At 41.8% G+C, this 20,775-nt stretch overlaps 2 protein-coding genes across 3 annotated transcripts in view; both read left to right on the top strand.

Moving 5' to 3' along the window:
• Positions 1-15,214, top strand: part of peak1 (pseudopodium-enriched atypical kinase 1) — a 47,991-nt gene extending 32,777 nt beyond the window's left edge. Inside the window, exons 2-5 of the mRNA XM_067437171.1 lie at positions 1,913-5,121; positions 8,042-8,259; positions 10,237-10,964; positions 11,522-15,214. Of these exons, the coding sequence (XP_067293272.1) occupies positions 2,012-5,121; positions 8,042-8,259; positions 10,237-10,964; positions 11,522-12,688 (5,223 nt within the window). The 5' untranslated portion in view covers positions 1,913-2,011 and the 3' untranslated portion in view covers positions 12,689-15,214. The remainder of the gene's footprint in view (positions 1-1,912; positions 5,122-8,041; positions 8,260-10,236; positions 10,965-11,521) is intronic.
• Positions 15,215-15,562: 348 nt separating this feature from the next.
• ubap1la (ubiquitin associated protein 1-like a) lies at positions 15,563-20,754 on the top strand. 2 transcript variants are annotated; one of them, XM_067436320.1, is made up of 6 exons: positions 15,563-16,439; positions 17,211-17,343; positions 18,145-18,807; positions 18,888-19,055; positions 19,156-19,257; positions 20,486-20,754. In XM_067436320.1, exons 2-6 carry the CDS (start codon positions 17,212-17,214, stop codon positions 20,618-20,620), a joined length of 1,200 nt encoding a protein of 399 aa, XP_067292421.1. In that variant the 5' UTR covers positions 15,563-16,439; position 17,211; the 3' UTR covers positions 20,621-20,754. The 2 variants fall into 2 exon arrangements, with proteins under 2 accessions (XP_067292421.1, XP_067292422.1); XM_067436321.1 differs by having other exon boundaries at positions 17,208-17,343.
• The last annotated feature ends 21 nt before the right edge of the window (positions 20,755-20,775 follow it).

Here is a 20,775-nt window from a genome sequence, read left to right as displayed (position 1 = left end):
GTCCATAGAGAGAGTTATTATGTTTTAATAGATTTAAAGCTAATGCAGTTTTATAGATGTTATAGCTTTTTAGTTTTAGTAAGTCCAAACCCACATTAAATCCTTAGTCAGATTAGTTTTAGTGTGATTTATCAATGCTAATTCTCTGTTTTTCATCTAGAGCCAGGCACAGACTGAATTAAATGTGAAGTAATTAGTTGGCACATTAATTGTTTTCTTAACCTTTTAAATGTATTATGAAGGCATAATTATAAAGGTCCTATTCAGTATTGTGCAGCAAGTAGTTCTGCTTCTGCCTATCAGGAATTTGAGAAAGCGAACAGTAGACCCTCTGTTAGATCAATTGTGTCTGTGTTGAGTTGTTTTTCTGCAGTTTTTAGATGTCTAGTGTGCTCCATGGCGACATGAACCCTGAACATCTGACCATCATGACCCTCGTTTTAGTCTTAGCACTGAAGTGCTGAGCAACAGGTCACAAATTAAGAGTTTGTAAAACCTTGCCAGCACTTATTTCTCATTTATGTTCCTCTGTATAATAAAAAACAGAGCCGGCACCCTAACCCTAGCCATCCACCTTATATTGCAACAAGTAAGTAAGCTATTTAAAAAAAACATTTTTAAAAAAACTTTAATTAAACATGAAGAAAGTTAAAGTTGCAAGTAGTATTTAGTGGGGTTCAAGCATTTAAGGCCTTAAAATATTTATGGCCTTTTAAGCAGTAAAATAATTCAAACTGAGAGCTCGGATGAAATGAAGTGATAAATTGACTAAATGTGATTGTAAATGTTATAATAGTGATTTTATAAAGTCTAAATAAGAATTAAAAAAACTCAATCACTTTTTTAACCAGCAGGTGGATAAGTAAGTAAAGGATAAGTAATTGGCTCACTTTCATTTTTAAAGTGTCTGTTTTTGGGTTTAAAGTACATTTTCCATGTTTGGCCTATTAAAGTGCTTACACACACAAACACATTTTTGTAGATACAGATATTTAAAAATGTATGAGAAAATACTTATTCCACGTTTCCCCTTTAAAACATCATGTTCAGGTCTCATTGTAATTGTTGCAAAAACATACCACAAATAAAACAATGTAGTAAACCTTGACAAAAATGTGATTTGTAATGTTACTATAATGATTTTGAAAAGTTTAATGTCTTTTTTTTTTAAAATAAAATCTTGAAAATAACAATATAAATGAAGTAAGCTATTTTCTGTGAATGTGCAAGACTTCTGTGAATCGCTAAATAACTAAAAGAAAAACCGTGAAGTGCAGTAAACTGTAAAACTATGTGCTTTAAAAGTGTTTATGAGTTTAAATAATAGTATAAATATTTAAAGCAGCATTGCAGACTGTTTTGTACAGATAAAATAACCGGAAGCGGAAGCTTTGCACATTCAACTTACAAACGGCCGCACCCGCTTTGACATAAAAATTAGGTGAATAGTCCCCCCAAATGTCCTCATAAATAGAGTAAAACCTGACTGACTTGTTAGAATATCCCTCATAGATATGTCTTAAAATCTAAACACGTGTCTGTAAATGGTAGGAGTAGGGTTTGTTCTGGGTTACAGTTAAAGTATAGGTTTACAAATTTGTGTCTGTGTATGTGGTGTCAGTATGTCACAAGTTTACCTGCAACTGCTCAGCTCTGCGTTGTGATCCAAAAATAGAGCTGTGAGAGTCTGGCAGCTTGTGTGTGTGTGTGACTGTGTGTGTGTGTGTGTGTGTGTGTGTGTGTGTGTGTGTGTGTGTGTGTAACAGAGAGACACTAGGAATTCATTTTAAGAGTAAAACTCTGACCCCTGCTGGAAAAGTGTAATGAGTACCTCATTCAAGCAGTCTATATGTGAGATGAAAACAGTGATTACATTTGGTACCCTGGCTGACTCTGTTATTCTTCTTTGCAGGTACTGACAGCACAGTTTGTAAACTGTGTGTGGGTGTGAAGTTCAGCCTGCAATTTGTGTGTGTGATGGAGGGATTTCCTGTCCACTGACGCTGCAGTCATGTCTGCATGCAACACCTTCACTGAACATGTATGGAAACCGGGGGAGTGCAAAAACTGCTTTAAGCCTAAGAGCCTACACCGGCCTTCAGAGCAAGCCAATGCCGCCAATGAAAGCAAGACAAATGTCAATGCCAAACTCTCAAACAGCCAGAGAAGCATTTCCTCATCCCGTGCAGGGCAGGTTCGCCCACCTGTCGCCAAGAAACCTACTATTGCAGTAAAGCCAACCATGATGCTGCCATGCTCTCCACCTGGTCTGGACTCTGAGGGAAATGTGCCACGGTTTGCAGAGGGAGGACAGAAGAGCTCACCTTTCACTGTGTGGAACCACAACAGCCTAAATAGCCAGAGTCCTGCAGGAACAAACAACAATCAAGGGGAGGATTTTGTCAGGCAGACAGAGACGTATGGTGCAATATCCCCACAGCCAACTAGCAGCAACAACAATGGACTGACGGATGTACTGAAAGAGATTGCTGGTCTGGGATCTTCTCCAAGCTCAAGTAGAGATGACTTCTTTGGCCGTATCTGCAGTTCATACCGGCGCTCATTAGAGAGGGGCCTTCAACCGTCAAGCTGTCTCCATGCTGGGAGTAGTAGCAGAGGAGCGATAAAACGTGTTTCCCTCAGTGACAGTGCAGAGGTCATCAGCTCTGAGGGAGGACGTTTTTGTTATCCAGAATTCGCCAGTGATGGTGACGATGAGGAGGATGAGAGTGATGAGGATGATGATGATGGAGAGCATGACAGTTGGGATGAAAGTGACGAGGAGTTGCTAGCAATGGGGATACGAATGCGGGGTCAACCTCGTTTTGCCAATTTTCGTGCAGCCACGCTATCCCCGGTTCCCTTTGCCGTGGGAAAGAAGTGGAATACGGTACCTCTACGTAACCGTTCACTGCAGCGATTCTGTGCAGTGGATTATGATGACAGCTATGATGAGATTCTCAATGGATACCCATCAGTTGACACACATTGTGCTCCTGCTCTTCTGTCTTATGACCACCAGGGTAGTGGGTTTCTGTCCACTTCTGAGTCCACCACCTCACCCGAGTCCCTGGCTTCCCTGCCTGAAGAATCCTGCGCTGGCAGCAGTAGGGGTACTGGTGATCAGAGAAATGGTCTTCCTTTCACACCTAGTAAAGAAACCAGAGGTCTGAGTTCGCAAAAATCCAGCGAAACTCATAAAGCTGTTCTAGCCATCCGACTGGAAGAACAAGATGACAGAAAAGGTGGGGCTCTCCCACAAGCTCTTCCAGGCCAGCCAATCACAATCAGCTTCAGTCCAACTGAAGAGCAGGCCAAGCCTTATCGAGTAGTGAATCTTGAGAAGGCTCCTATCTGTAAGCCCTATACAGTGGTGGATGTGTCTGCCTCTATGGCCACTAAAGATGATCACAGTCACTCGAGTGAAAGCACTCCAAAGACAAGCGGGCACAACGCTGCACTCTGCCCCTCTGCTGACCCCTGTCCTCTCTCACCCACCTCCCCTCAGTCCCCCAGATCTCCCATCTCACCTGTGGCATCTCCCTCCATTTCATTATCCCCAATTATGCCTCAATCCCCCACCAGTTCTGCCTCGGCAGGCCCCAGCGGTTTCCGTACTAAACCCGGAAGCATTCGTTACCAAGAAGTGTGGACATCTTGCACCAGCCCTAGACAGAAGATCCCTAAAGTTGATTTAACATGCGGCAGTGCTGCTCCAAGACTCATCAATCACAAATCAGCTCCCACATCTCCAACTGCAGGCTTCGGCTCGGCCCGTACAGTCCCTACTAAAACGGCCAACTTGTCAGAGATCAAATTCAACAGCTACAACAATGCCGGCATGCCCCCATTTCCAATCATCATCCGTGACGAGCCTGCATATGCACGCAGCTCAAAAAAAGCAGTGAAGGTTCCCATCGTGATTAATCCCAGTGCTTATGATAACCTGGCTGTTTACAAGAGTTTCCTGGGGCTCAACGGTGAGCTGCCGCATTCCAAGCCTGGTGCCGGAGAGCGAGTGACCAGCCACACTTACGAGGAGATTGGATCTTCAGAGAGTTCCCAGCCCTCTCCGTCTGAGCAGACACCTCCTCAATTGAAGCACACAAAAGATGAAACAATTACTGGGAAACTGAGAACCACAACAGTGACGGTAAGCGACGGTAAAACCAGGACTACGACAGGTGTCTTAGTGCTTCCAGCAGGTAGCCTAAGCCCTAAACCTGGTGTTTTGGCCCACAGCAGCCTGGAGCGTATTCACAACCCTAGCAGTGAGCAACCACCAGAGGGTAGCAGAGATAACCAGGTCACGCCAAGTGGAGGTTCAGGTCAGAGAGAGAAAGCAAGTGCTTTTCTGTCTCAGATTGTGGCCTCCATTCAGCCGCCACCTTCTCCCCCAGACTCCCCTTCTGCCCAGAGTAAGACTTGCAGTGCTGAGGAGCTTTACTCGCTGCCACCGGATGCTTCCAAAGATACTCTTAACCGACCTAAATCACTCCACTGTTCTGCAGAACCTTACAGAGACACACCACATAAACTCCTTCCCAAATCTCAGAGTGCCTCTGCTGCTGTACCGCCCACAAGCCCCAAATCTGAACCTAGTGCCCCGTTTCCCCCAGTCCGGTCTAGCTCCTCTCCTTACCACTCAAGCAACCTTCTCCAAAGGCACTTCAGCAACTGGACCAAACCAGCTGGGGCTAAACCTAGCGATGGCGAGACTAGTCCGGGTGCGGAGGGCAGGCGTTCGACTGAGGGTAACAAGCCCAAGCGCTGGATATCCTTCAAGAGTTTCTTCCGCCGGCGGAAAGACGAGGATGAACAAAAAGAGAAAATGGAGCGAGAGAAGGAAAAAGGGAAGTTATTGGGGTTGGATGGGACTGTCATCACCGTACTGCCTCCTCCACCTGTACAGAGACAGCACTGGTTTTCAGAGTCCAAGACAGATGACCCTCATCAGAAACCCACGATCATATTCACCTACAAATCAGAGAGCATCACAGGAGAGGAGGCGGAGCTTCGAGTCGAGGAGCACAAAGAGGGAATCGCAGCAGAAGGTGCAGCTTCCAATCTGTCGACTCCTCCCAAAAGCAGAGCCAGTCTTCTCATTTGCAAAGTCATGAAGTAAGCCCTCTTTCATTTATTAGTCCACCACTCTTTCTCTTAGCTTTTTAAAGTGATAGTTCACCCAAAAATGAAAATGTGATGTTTATCTGCTTACCCCCAGGGCATTCAGGATGTAGGTGTTTTTGTTTCTTCAGTAGAACACAAGTTAAGAGTTTTAACTCAAAACGTTGCTCATATAATGCATGTCAATGGGGTGTATTTATATGAGAGTAAAAAACACACAGGCATACGAAAAAGTCATGGTATAAGTATATAAATATAATTTTCACTGTATTTGATAAAATTAGGTTGGATCAACTCATTACATTTCATTGCATGAATTTGTTTTTTTGTTTTTATGAGTTGGGGCTATGCATATTTTTTGGATGGAAAACCTGTCCTCAATTAAATTGAGTTATTTTTTGGAGTGCACACATGAGCAGAGGAAACTGCGAAAGAAGAAAAGCTCCACTAAATCAAGGTCATCAAGATACACCTTTGTTTTGAATAAGCGAACTCTAGTGGTAAAAACAACCCCTTAAAATTAAAAAAATAATAATTGTGGAGTGATCGAGTTCCCACCACATTCTCACAAAATCCTGTGGGAAACATTGAATGATGAACACATTATGTATCATAATCATAGTACTTGAATATTTTTAAAATGGCATGAATTGAGAAAAGATTTTAATGATGTGTGGTAAATATGGTATGTTAGCTTAACTAAAAACAGAAAGAAAGAGAAATGTTTAACTGGTTAGTTTTGATTTCGAATTGTTCTGTGTTCAGGTGATAATGAATTATTATTCGTCATCGTAGTAGTATAAAAAGTAACTAGGTGATTTCCTAACTCAATGAACGACTTCCTGTTAATTTAGTCATACCTGTGTGTGTGTATGTGATTTGCAAAAGCAAAGGACTTTGATCCTGATATGTCACAATTGTGAGCTGATGAACAACCACAGGTAAATGTCTTTTAAGGGTTAATCATGTAGAGGAAATATTCATACCGAATGTTACAGCAGAGGGAGGAGGAATAAGAAAAACAGTATCCAAGAGAGTTTTGTCTACAAAGTGTTTATTGTCTCTGACCTTGTCAAATGGGTGACTGTGTGAGCCAATATGGTGGGTAAGCATAACTTCCTCAAATTCCTTTAAACAGACCAACTGAAGCTCTTAGCTGGGTGTTTGTTTCAGCTGGTGTGTCTGTGAGTGTTTGCAGAGCGTTATCTGCCTCAGTAAGAGACAGTGATAGTTCAGACTCGTTGGTTCAGCTCAGATTCAAACACTGAGACACCCAGATACTCAATCACTTAAAGAAAAACACTTTTTTTTTGTTGTGATATCTTGCCTCGTGTGTTTACAATACATTTTGGCATTGGTTTTTCAGTAGACTCATTAGGAATTTTATCTGAAAGAACGCCTTTCCGTATTATAGATTTTTGAGGGTGTCATGCCTTAATGGAACAGAATGTTTTAATATGTCCGGACATGCTCTGGATTCCTCCCATTTAGCGTTCCTGGACCGGTTATTTAGGAGAGGAGACAGGAGGGATGGTAGTTTGGATGGTTGAATTTTGTGTTTGATTAGTCCAGTATAGATGGACGGCATTGTTATTTTAATTAATTGAACTAAAGCACTCTCACACAATTCGTTATTAATCATTATTTCATAATTATTCGTTCCATACCCATGACTTTATTTTTTTCAGTGAGTAGACTGACTTCAGTGGAAGAGTACCATAAAAGTGGTCCATACTCAACTTTTACAGTGTCTTATGCAGCCAAATGATAGATTTAAGAGAAAGATATTATTCGCTGATAAAGAGATTTTTTTCACAAATGTTTTCAACATTTAATCATAAATGTTTCTTGAGCACCAAATCATCATATTATTATGATTTGTGAAGGATCATGTGACACTGAAGACTGGAGTAATGATGATGAAAATGCAGCTTTTATCAGAGAAAGAAAGTACACTTTACTATATATTCAAACACAAAACACTTATTTTACATTTTAATAATATTTCACAATATTACTGTTTTGTTTTTGTTTTTTTGCATTTCAGCCTTGCTCAGACTCCGCATAAGAAACGTTTTCTAAAAAGATTTAAAAAATGGTGGTGTATATGTTGAGCGCATGAACACAAAAGCCAGTCAGAGGCGCTCAAAATGCTAGACGGAAATGCTGATACTGTCACTTTTGATACATTTTTATTGCATCCTTTCTGAAGTTCTTTCCTGAAATGTTTTTACATTTTTACTGACCCAAAACTTTTGAGCAGCAGGCTTTCTATTTTTTTAATAAATACTGCTCTTTTGTACTTTCTATTCATCAAAGAATCCTAAAAATAACTTTTACACAACTGTTTTCAACATTAATAATAATCATAAATGTGTGTTGATCATCAAATCCTCATATGAGAATGATTTGTGAAGGATCATGCAACACTGAAGACTGGAGGAATGATGATAAATTCAGCTTTGATCATAGGAATAAATTACACTTTACTATATATTCACACAGAGAACAGCTGAATTACATTCTAATAATATTTCACAATATTACAGTTTTTTTCTGTATTTTTAATCAAATAAATGCAGCCTTAATGAGCATAAGAGTCTTCTTCTAAAAACATTACAATCAAAATGTTTGAGGGAAATGCTGGTATCGTCACATTTTTTTAAATTTCAGTACCGACTTAGTACCGAATTTGGTACTTTTGGCAACTCTAGTCGTATGGGTTTGAAACAAAATCATGATGAGTAAATAATGATTTCTAGAGTGAACTATCCCTTGAAACAAAAAGAGGTAGTTCCAAAATTAGCTTTGTAAAATAACCCACATCCTCAATTTTTGAATCCTTGCTGTTTAGCTGAGACATTTTTGGGCTGGAATTATTCTCAAACCTCAATCATCTGTCTCTTTCATGCAGTCAGCTTCCAGTTCAGGATACTGAGATCTCACCAGCCACCTCTCTTCCTGCTAAGCTGGAGCTGTCGCCCCTGCGTGAGCCGCCTGCCTCCTGTCTGCCCCCAGCGTCGCCCACCTCAAACAGCGGCAGCCAGGCAGAGCGAGAGGAAGAGGGATTCACTTACACCACCTCACACTCTCCTGCGTCCAGCGGCTGCAGAGCCACGTACACCAACCTGGGTAAGTCAAACACACACACACACATATTTGATGGGTCACTGTGCGCTCTGGTCATTTGTGTGGGCCAGTGGCGGGAGGTTCTGACCTGATTTGGCCGGCTCACGTTGATATATTTAGGTTGTCATGGCAGCAGTGTGTGCACGAGCATTTCTAGACCCACAAATAAGTTCTCGCAATCTCTCAATTTGAAGCCATTTTGCTGATTGAGTCTCTCTGAAGTTTATGCAGTGAAAGGAGGTATGGCTGTCTTTTCTCTGTTTTTCTTTGCTTTTTTTAAGGTTTTATTTGCTTGAATTGTACCATAGTGTAGTTTGCTAGCACGAAATGTTAATTACAACATTGCAGGTTATTTTTATGTCCTAGAAATAGTGCTAAATCTTAAATGTTTCATATTTTGTCTTTTTAATTCTAACAAGTAATTCATGATTTTGAATTTGATTTTAAAACTCATTTCAGTTTTCAAACTTTTGGATGGCATGACAAAAATTCGATATTTATGTTATGGCTGACAACTGATATGAATGCATTAATGAATATAATATCCTGTTGTTGTTTACAATAAAGCTCCTAGAAGATCTAGAATTTAAACTGCTTTGGACATTGAAACATTGTTACGTACAGAAAATATTAATGTTTGTCACCTGACAAAGTTATAATGTTATAATTTCTGAAATTATCACTTTCTAATATTGGCCATTACAAATTAAAACCTAATACCTTGAAAATAACCTTAAAAAAAGACAATCTACTGGTTTTCTTTAGCCCTTTTACCTTTAGCCATTTTACTGCCCTAATTTCCTATTATTAAATTAAATATGATTTTAAGCGTATTATTCTGAGCATAGGCCATTTTTACAGCAGACAGTCATTCGCCTGATCACGTGAGCAGTGTTCCCAGGTGCGCAGGATCACAAAACTCAAATAAATCACCATCAGAATGCACAAGTTTATCACTGAGGTGGCATGCACATTTATTTCTGCGGGCGTCCACATGAGAAACAATTACCGTCCAAATAGGGCTTTTGTAATGATTTTTATGTGAAGTTAGACAAGATGCAGTAAAATGTGCATAAGCTGGCAGTAGTCACTGTGTGGAAATCAGGGATTTCTTTTTTTGGAGGGAATTTAAAGGTCACAGACTGACAGATTATCAGACGAGTTTGTCTAAATGAAGCTGTATGGCATCACACACCGTACATGAGAATAAAATAATGCATTTTCAGCTGTCCCGAGGGAGTCTGGTTGCTGATGGCTACTTCCTTCCCTTCTTAAGTTGACCTGATATCTCACAATATAGCAGGGCTGAGCGGATGACTAAGGCTGATGAACCTCTGAACTCCATAACACAACGGGTCTCCAAGGGGTTAAAGTGCTGTCTCTAATTTCGTACCACTGACTCTTTGATCGTTTTATAGACGTGACCTACAAAAATCCCTGTCCTGCTGAAAGAGCCTCAGAGGAAGCCCCAGTCTGATTATTGGGAGATTAAAGCAGATTAGTGAAGAATGTTAGATGAGGTTTCACGCTGTTAAATAATTCCTAACTTGTATCCCACATCCCTGTGGATGGAGCGTGTGTGAAACACTTTAAGTCTGTTCTGCCTGCAGATAGAGATATGGTAAAAGGGAACATGTAATGGCAAGATAAAGGTTAGACAGCTTTTAAAGGAAATCCAATAATGCACCAGTTAAAGGGATGGTTCCCCCAAAAATAAAAATGACTCCATGATTTACCCACCCTCAAGCCATCCTAGGTGTGCATGACATTCTTCTTTCAGATAAATGCAATCAATACAATTATAATAAACTATGTCCTTGCTCTTCCAAGCTTTATAATGGCAGTGAATGGAAGACCAAAAAAGTGCTTCCAGAATAATAGTTATTTTCAGGTGAACTTGCCCTTTAACAAGCATTTCAAATAAGCATTGTTGTTCAGAAGAATTATCACATTTAATATTCCTCATCTCTCACTCTACAGGTCAGTCCAGGGCCAACATGATCCCTGTGAAACATCCCAGACATCCTAAAGCGTCTGATGACACTTTAACCTCTGACCCAGAGATCACTGAACCCACGAGTAAATCCACCCCTCCTCCCCTGCCCAAAAAGTCCGTCCCACGTGTTCAAACCGAGCCGACCGCTTCAGGTAGAGAGCTCTCTGCCCCGCGACCCAAAGGAGAGGCCAAACCAGGCGGGACCAGTCTGAGCGTCGCCAATCCACTCTACGATCTCGAGTCCACATGGGACACGACCAGTCAGAGCTCCTCGCTCAGCTCGGAGGCACGCCATCCTGATGAATCCGGAGACTCCCTAGAGCGTCCTGCGGGTGGGCGGAGCCTGTCTTGCCTGACCAACAGCAGCTCCGTGCAGGGATGTGACCGCCGAGGCTACCGCAGCACAGAGAGTCTGACGGCCCGGACACGAGGCACTGGGAGACCCGCTAAAGGCCAGGCGCCGTATAGAGGCATGGAGAGCTGGGAGGAAGTGGTCGGGAGGATCCGAGGCCTGCACACGGACACCCTTCGTAAGTTGGCAACCAGATGTGAGGATCGATTCATGGCTGGACAAAAGGATCATCTGCGCTTCGGGACGGACAGCTGGTCTCACTTCCGGCTGACTGCGGGAAAACCCTGCTGCGAGGCTGGCGATGCCGTTTACTACACAGCGTCTTTCGCCAGAGAGCCCCTGGTGAACTACGCTGTCAAGGTGAAAGCTCACACATATTTACTGTGGCATGTCTGATAAATGGATGACCTGATTAGCCGTCCACATAAATAAGCATAATTGTTTAAGGTGCAAAAGTCAGGTAATGGTCACCTGTGCAGCTTCTTACAAGACCAGCAGACGGATTTGACTGATTGCAGTAGAGTCTGAATAAACCATTCATTCACACAAAGACACGCAGAACATTCTAGAATAATTTTTTAATAGTTTTTGCCGGTTAAATATTCACAGACACTAGTCTATATCATGATTTGATTCATGTGTACCTGCTTTTTACTTATTCATCAAAAAATTTGACACATTCCATTTTTGTGACTGGATTCCACATGTTCTGCATCGTGGAAAATAATCATAGGGTCAGGCCATTATTGATAATCACTATTACCGTTGCTTACATAGAGAATTAAACACCTTATAAAACGAATAGTAACCCTGACAAAGATTTGAATTCTTTGTCTTGGCGTTTTCCCTTTGATACCTACTAATGTTGCCCAAGTAGATGTGCATGAGATTAATTTTCTCTTTCTGTCTGATCTCAGATCTGCCGGGGTGTGGTGAAGGAGACTCAGCAGCAGTTTTTTCACAGCCTGGCAGTTCGCCAGAGTATCGCTGTGCACTTTAACATCCAGCAGGACTGTGGGCACTTCCTGGCAGACGTTCCGGCCCGCCTGCTGCCCTGGGAGCGAGAGGAGGATGGAGAGGATGAACGAGACGGTACGGAAGGAGGAGAAGAGGGAAACGGAAAGGAGGATGAGAAGGATGCGGCAGGACCGGGCGGGAAGCTCTGCAGCCGCGTCGTGGTGATTACCCGCGAGGTGCCGTTCCAGACGGTGGCAGATTTCGTACGCGAGGGTGTGGAGCGGCACGCGCGAAACCCCGAGCTGTACGAGCGGCAGGTGTGTCTGCTGCTGCTGCAGTTGTGCGCGGGACTGGAGCACATGAAACCCTACCACGTCACGCACTGCGACCTACGGCTGGAGAACCTCCTCCTGGTGCACTGTCAGCCCGGGAACCCTTGGAATCTGGAGCTGCTGGAGCAGAACAACAACACCGCTGCGTCCGGATCGTCCTCCGCCACGGCTTCCGCTTGCCCTGCCCGCCTCATCATCAGCAACTTCTCTCAGGCTAAACTCAAGAACGTGGTGCTGGAACCAGCTTCGCTCCGAGACCAGTCCCGTCTGGCACCTGAGCTCCTCACTGCCACTCAGTACCGCAAGTGCGACGAATTCCAGACCGGCATACTGATCTACGAGATGCTGCATCGACCCAATCCGTTCGAGGAAAGCCCGGCGCTGAAGGAGAGGGAATACTGCAGCTCTGACTTGCCCCAGCTGCCTCTGCGCTCTCTTTACTCGAACGGCCTTCAGCAGCTCGCCACTTTGCTGCTCAACCCCAACCCTTCTGAGCGCATCCAGATGGCGGACGCCCGGGCGTGTTTGCAGTGTCTGCTTTGGGGCCCGCGAGAGGATCTGTTTAATTCACTGAACCCTACAGCAGGGACGGTTCAGCGCCACAACGTCCTGCAGAACTGGCTAGACCTGAAGCGAACGCTCATGATGATCAAGTTCGCAGAGCGTTCTTTGGACTCGGGCTGTGGCGTGAGTCTGGAGGACTGGTTGTGCTGTCAGTATCTGGCCTTCGCCACCACCGAGTCTCTCGGCAGAGTGATCAAAATCCTGCAGCAGCCACAGGGTGTGCTTATCTGACCGGCTCGGACGCGTGGACACGTGTGCTGTACAGACGTGTGATTTAATTTGAGGAAAGACTCGTGTTTGGGTTCGCTTTACTTTTAACTCCATGCAGAGAGGTCGATCGAACCGTTTACAGGACAAAAAGTGACAACGTGAAGTCATATTTAACTCCACAGATAATGGCACATTTATAGAGCTGCTTTTATAAAACAAAGTGAAACTGCATGACGTGTGGGTGTGTGTGTATGTGTGTGAGCGTGTTGTGGGTTTTCTGCCGGTGTGTTTAGTTACGCTTTTCGTTCTGCTGTAGGGACTTTCTGCTGTATATCAGCAGGAAACCACTGATCCGACATCAGCTGCATCATGACTCCACTAACTCATTGGATAACTATTATGTAATCGCATATTAGAGTTTGTGTAAGGAGCCCATAAAATAAGGGGCATCCATTAGGTCACTGAATGAATGAATTTAAATGTAACATGCCTTACTTTATATGCGTCTGTGTATGTATGTGTGTGTATATATATATATACACACATTCACAGACAGAGAGAGAGAGATTTATAGAAAGAGGCAAAAACATCATCTCTAATCAGTCTTTTCAGTCAAACATGTTTTTATCAGATCCTGATATATCATACAGATTAGTCCGAGAGTACAGATTGGATATTTTTCTACCACAACAAGAGCACTGTAAAGTTTACCAAAGACTAAACACTCTGAACCACATGGAACAAAACATATTTTTGCATAGTCAAAGAGCAGATATTAATACTCTCCCTCGTACAGAAAGTGTCCTTATTCACCTAAAAAATGCAGTTTGGCTCTCAGCAATCACGGAGATTAGCCTCTAATCAAACTGGAGTCACTCCAGATTCTGATCATAGCGTTCACACTTGCAGAAACTGCTTTTGAGACCGATGGGGAATAATCTAACCCCTGACCTTACAGAATTGCGAACCGAATATCGCTATGCGGATGTATGTGCAATCATTAAAAGTAAGTGTTAACATTTGTTACAGTATTTTAGATGTATTTAACGCACTTGGTATTCTCAGCATGCAGTTATTCTTTATCTTCCAGTTCCTGTTCGGCACATAATTGATGAGAATGTGAGCTCTGCGTGGGATCAGACCCCCAGCAAGGCGTCTGTGAGGATATTTGATTGTGTGTGTGTGTGTGTGTGTGAATCGTTAGCTTAAACCAGGGAACGGCACGGCACATTCTTCAGCATTTTGTCCTTGTTGTAGTTATGAGTATTTCAGGCAATGGTAACGTAGAGACGGACATTAGAGTAAAGTGTGTTATGTGCACACACACTGCATCCCAGTTTGCTCACTTCAACATACAACAGGTCGGGTATGTGCTTCAGTATATACTCGCGAGTATGTAGTGCGCTAGTATTGAAATGTGTTATGTAAAAAAAAGAATGCTTTGTTTGTATGGAAGTGTTAACATCTAGCATTTATTTAAAACTGCTGTGGTAACTTTGGCCTTTGGATGCATAATTTTTCACTATTACAACAACAACAAAAAGTACTGTTACAAGCCCCTTCCCCTGTAGCACTAGGGGATTGTGGGTAATAAGGCGAATAAGGAGTATTCAACACGGGCACCTTTAGGAGACGCATTAAACTTATCACATGGATGGTATGCAAATTGGGATGCAGATATTGTATCGGTTCCCTGTTTCTAATTTTATTTACATATTCAGGTTGAAAGAAAGGGATTTAATGATTGATAGTGCAAGAGAAACGGAGATCATTGGATAGAGTCTCTGTCAACCACAAACGAGTACGGGAACATTGCTTTGCTCCCGCCTTCCATTTCCAAAGCATCAGTCCCACCATTAGAAACGGAAATAGTGTGTGTGCGTGTGAAAGCGATATCTAGCAATATGTATTGATTTATATTTGTATATAATAATTTGAGTGTAGATTAAATTCATTTTTAGCATTATGAGCACATTTCGGTGTCACAGAAAGTACTTGAGAGAGAGTGAAAGGTATCAGCAGATGTCTGTAACCGGGAGAATGTGTGTGAGTGTGTGTTTTTGCTCATCCACCACCATTTTATCAGTTTTATTCACATCATTTCACTTGAAATCATGTATTTTCTGTTATTTACAAATGTTTATTGCCAGTGATGATTTCACAGAAATGCTTTTTACCTACAACTGCATATCTCATGGTATTTAGCTCTACATTACTGAGTTAACTGCTCATAATAAAACTATGAATATGTTTTTAAACAAGACTTGTTTGTGTGTTTTTATATTAAAAAACACTACTTTCTTGTATTCGTTATTAGGGCTGTAAGAAGTGATAACCTGCATATGTTACCTTAGAGCTATTTCTACCTGATTTAACCAGTAATAATAGTTTTGTTGGTGTATTTGCATATAGGTTCAGTGATGTTAAAGGTACATTTTTGGCCCTCTAGTGGGTAAAAAAACAACAACAACTGTGTGTATTTTGCGGAAGAATGTTTTTGTTTATTTGTGCTTCGGCTTCGACATGATCGTGCGGATGAATATGATTTTCCTGCTTCTCAATAAACATTTACTAGGCTAACGAAACGCCCAGTTTGGCACACCGCGAGTGAACTGTTTTCCCGCGAAAACCATCCCGCTGGGTCTAAAATATTTATATAATATTTTATAAAATTTGTTTATATTATAAACAACTATAATATGCTTACTATAGTGAATCAGGGTAAGACAAAAACACGGTTTGGAGTAAGGATTGACTCATTTAATATGGGGGGTGTATCTTTTAAACAAATAGGCCTAATGTATTTGACCTGGGAAAAGTTCATTTTTGATGTTATCATTTTAGTGTATGTGGCTCAAATAAGTTATCGTGATAAAAGGACAATAGCATTGTCACAGGGTCCTAGACAACTTGGGGAAAGAGAATTTCCGAAGTGTGAGTGGGCTAGAAGTTATGAAAATTATTTAAAAATTAAGATATTGTGTCTAAGTATCTTAAGGCTAAAACTGAAAAGTCGTCGAAAAAATAACGCAAAATGTTTTGGTCAAAACCAATGTTACATTTTTTTATAAAATGTATTATGCTTAATAAACAAATCATTGTAACTTTTTTCATGTAATTAATGTAATTGTTTTAATACACTGGGAACTTTGACTTAGTCATAATTATGTTTTTAATGTAAGAAAACAAACGATTTGTTTTAAGGCATTTGCAACTTCGTCATACTTTAGGTCAGAAAATAAAATAAAAAATCCTGCTGTTTTAGTTTAGAACCACTAGAGGGCCCACATAAACCACATAAATCATAACTGACTGTTTATGTAATATGGCCCAGCACCTCAGGCTCATAATGTGTGTGTAATCTCCGGATGGCTTTCTCAGATTCACGGCGAGTAAACAGCACAATAACAATAACGCCCTGAGAATCTTCTCTGATAATATATTATATAATACCAGCATCACGGTTCGTGGTATCTATCCGAGTATTCTAGGAAATGAAAACCTCTTAGTAACATTAGCACCTAACCATCTTGTGAGGAATGGAAAGAAACGTAACGTGATGATGATGATAGAAGTTTGTTCCCACAGGATATGGAAGGATTATTGTGTGAGTCAGTGTGTAAGCCGGTGTTGATTTACCAGGGGACATTATGCTTCTGTTATTATACACACGTGAACCTGATGAGTATACACTCTGCTACCGAGGAACATAAGATACAGTACACACACGTACTTCAGCTCACAGACACACACACACTACCAAAAACTACAGGTAAGACAGTTTAATGATCATATTAAACCAATTATATACGGTTAAATTATATTTTTGTCATTTAAATTAGTTAATATTTACTACAGTGATTGAGCATCGTATTAGTAGTAGTAGTATATATATATATATATATATATATATATATATATATATATATATATATATATATATATATATATATATATATATATATATATATTATAATATACATTTAAATAAAATAAAAGTAACATTATTTGTATTCAGTGTTGGTGTAAGTAACAAATTACTGAATTTAGAGCATTTCTATACAAAACAATAATGTATTTTACTCATTTAATGTCTAAATGTATTTTTATTGTAACCTTCTCCCTTTACTCACTTTGGTCAGTCCAAGAATAATGTATGCAGTTTTATCTAGTTTATTTGTAAGAATGAAAGGGGCAGTTTCATATCTATCCTTCTACTGTTTGAGGTTGTTATTGGATTTAGAAAATCATTAATAATAAGCATTACTTTTTCGAAAGAGTAATTAGTACAGTAATCTAATTAGAGTAGTGAAGATTTAATTAGTAGCTAGTAGTTAATTACTTTTTAGAGTAACTTACCCAACACTGGTGGTATTATGACACTATATTTTTAATTGCACATTCATGGAAAAAATATAATGCTTAGTACATCATGTTCATGGAAACGTGCCATTGACATGAATATTGAGTAACAGAAATACAGAGGTATAAATGAACTAAACTGAGATACTGATTTGCCTAAACTGTTTGTTCATGTCAGCAGAATGTGCAGCCTGGATGAGGTTCCGTTTAAAGTTGCACTGGACTGTGTGGAGATACAGTTGGCTCAGAAAGAGTCGGTTGCAGCTTCTGAAAGAAAGATCCCGGATTGTGCTCAAATACTGTGTGATACAAAGGTCAGAATGCAACCATAAACGTATAGCTAATGTTTTATAATCTGTAGGATGTTCTTTCTCTTAGTTCACCAAAAAATGAGACTGTGATGTTTATCTGCTTACCCCCAGAGCATCCAGTATGTAGGTGTGTTTGTTTCTTCAGTAGAACACAAATGAAGATTTTTAACTCAACCGTTGCTGGTATAATGCATGTCAATGGGGTGTATTTCGAAAAGAGAGTAAAAAACACACAGACATACGAATCAATATTAAACCCTGTGGCTCGTGGCGACACATTGATGTCTTAAGACACGAAACGATTGGTTTCTGCGAGAAACCCAACAGTATTTGTAATTTTTTACCTCATATCTGCCATTTCTACTGTCGAATAAGCACAATCATAGATATATTTACGTAGATTCCTCATTTGACCAATTGCAGCACAGGCACTAATAAGGAATCCATGTATATATATGTCTATGATCGTGCCGGTATTTTGACCTTATTTGACGGAAGTAATGTTGTTGTTACCTTCTGATATGAGGTAAAAAATAACAAATACTGTTGGGTTTCTCGCAGAAACAGATCGTTTCGTGTCTTAAGACATTAATGTGTCGCGACGAGCCGCAGGGTTTAATATGGATTCGGATGTGTTTTTTACCCTCATAGAAATACACCCCATTGACATGCATTATACGAGCAACGGGTTGGAGAAACAAACACACCTACATCTTGGATGCCCTGGGGTGAGCAGATAAACATTACAGTCTCATTTTTTGGTGAACAAACCCTTAAATGCTCACATGTTATCCTGTTCGGCAGTATTCATTCTCTCTGGAAAAACGGATCATGGCTATATTGGAGGAACAGCAACGGAAGAACAGCAAGGCCAGTAAAGCGCCTCGGAGTGTGTCCCCCACTTGCCCACCATTTTGGCTGATGTTCAGCAGCCCACAGGAGAGTCGCACGGTGCGCCTCAGAAGCACAGAATTTTGGGAAGTGGACCCACGTCCCCGCAGCTTAAGCCTCAGTGCTGCTGACTCGCGTAAGCTCCGCCCACTGCGGTCGGTCCAGTTCCTCATCGCCGACACTGACTGCGAGGGCGGCTACGGTGAAGATGACGAGGGCTCGTCTACTGAGGAGGATGAGGTTCGTAGCAAAGAAAGGCCAAAGAGCTCCGGCTCACAGTGCCTGCGATGTTCTGTCCGACAGACCCAGCGATGCTCCGCCCCTCGGCCCGCCCCTTCCTGCACTCTCCAGAAGGCCCGACCGAGCTCCGCCTCCTCTCTAAAGGACATACGAAAGCCTGTCCCCCCTGCCCTCAGCCAGACGCCGCAGGGCAGTCCTCACAGCTCCAGAGCCCCCCGCAGGAAACCTGCCGTAATGAGAACCAGCGGGCGGCGGAGCTCACACACCTTCATACAGCCGAGACCCTCGTCCGCTGGACCCGTACCCTCAGCCAGGCCTCAGAAACCCACCTCAAATGTAATGTACACATACTGTAGATCCATTTGTCTTATTTAGGATTGTTGTTGAGCTGATTTGTTGTTACCGGTGCGTTTTAGGGTGTGCGCCCGCGGACGTCCGCAGGGCTGCAGGACGCTCCAGCAGGCTTGCTGTGTGTGTTGAGTCAAGAAGAAAGGGATCTTCTTGAAGCCGTTACACAACAAGGATACACACTGCACACTGCCATACTAGCACTGCAGAGGACAGGACCCAAGAGCCTTGATCAGGTAACACACACACACACACACGCTGCTCACAAAGGCACGTAATATGGATTATATTAAAAAATATGGATTCTGTCTCTCATTCTTAATTGATTTCCTCCAGATTTTGAGTTACCTGACTTCCTGTGATCGTCTCTGTCGGCTGGGTTATGAGAAGACTCAGGTGGAAGAAGCTTTGGAGATGTTCCAGAACTGTGAGAGCAAAGTGAGACCTGGAAAAAGACACCCCACCAATCGGCATCCAGCACACGAAACACCTCTCAAACCAGTATTTAGCGCTCCAAACACTTAACCAGTTGGCATCCAATACACAAAACACTCCTCATATAAGCAAATAGTGCTCTCAACATTCTACCAAACAGCACACAAAACACCCCTTAAAGCTACACTGTGTAACCTTTTTAGTTTATTCTTAGCTAAAAACACTTAGTTCTTTCAAAAATATATGTGCTCATTAATGTATATTTACTTCTTTCAAGTAATAAAGTATTCTGGTAAGTTTATAATATGCCATTGAAAATACATACGGGTGAGGGGTTCGAATGCTGGTCGCCATGTTGCCCCTCCATCTTGAAAGTACATTAGCCAAAGAGGGACATACCCATAAATTCAAGCTTCGCCCTTTTGCGTTTAAACAACCGATGGCACCATGTCGAATGTGAAGAGGGGGATTGCCATGTTAATCTTGGACTAAATCGGCCACCGTAGGAGTTAAAACGAAATCAGAACTGAGAGGAACAGAAACTATTATTCATTGGATGGCCATATACCTTTACACCGCTAGATGGGGGAAAATATTTAAACTAGTATGTAGCATTCCAAAACCTTAACCGATTGGCATCAAGGGCACAAAACTCTGCTTGAATCTGCATATAACGCTCCAAACGCTCAACCAATTGGCCTGAAGCACATAAAACACCCCTCAAACCAGTATTTAGCACGCCAAAACCTCAACCAATCGGCATTAAAAGCATTAAACACAGCTCGAATCTGCATATAGCACGCCAAACACTCAACCAATCGGCCTCCAGCACACAATACACCCCTCAAGTGAGCATATAGCACTCCAAACACTCAACCAATCGGCATCCAGCACACAAAACAAGCCTCAAATCGGTATTTAGCACTCCGAACACTCAAACCAATTGGAATCAAGGGCACAGAACGCCCCTCAAATGAGCAAACAATCAACCAGTTGACACCCATAACACAAAACACTCATCCAATCAGCATTTAGCACATCAAAGACACCAACCTGGGGACCGTATCATGATGGTAGTTGATCAAACTCAGGGATAAGTTTTGAGTTAACAAAACCAAACCGATCTAATCAGGCTTTGTTGTTACCCCAAATTTGATCCAAATATGTTCACTTCTGATGTAGGCCTCTGATGTAGTGTATAATGTGATTTTTTTTTTGTTTTTTCTCTCAGGCGTCAGAGTTCCTGTTTCTGCTGGCTCAGTTCTGTGAGATGGGTTTCCAAACGAGCACCATTAAAGAAGTTTTACTGGTGCATGAGAACCATAAAGAGAGAGCCCTGGAGGAGCTTATGACCCGGAGCGGCTGAGAAACCCCAAGATTATCCTCGGATGAATCACCTCCTTGAATGAAATAATCCTGAGCTTCCGCATGAACGATGGAACGAACAAATCCACAGAACCACGAATGAGTGCATCCGCAACTTCTCCATGCTGTATAAGCTTATCAGTCTTCAAATGAATT

Source organism: Pseudorasbora parva, chromosome 25 (genome assembly GCF_024679245.1).
Source record: "Pseudorasbora parva isolate DD20220531a chromosome 25, ASM2467924v1, whole genome shotgun sequence".
Classification (NCBI taxonomy): domain Eukaryota; kingdom Metazoa; phylum Chordata; class Actinopteri; order Cypriniformes; family Gobionidae; genus Pseudorasbora; species Pseudorasbora parva.
The sequence above is the reverse complement of the archived record's forward strand: the minus strand, read 5'-3'. Positions and strand labels throughout refer to the sequence as shown.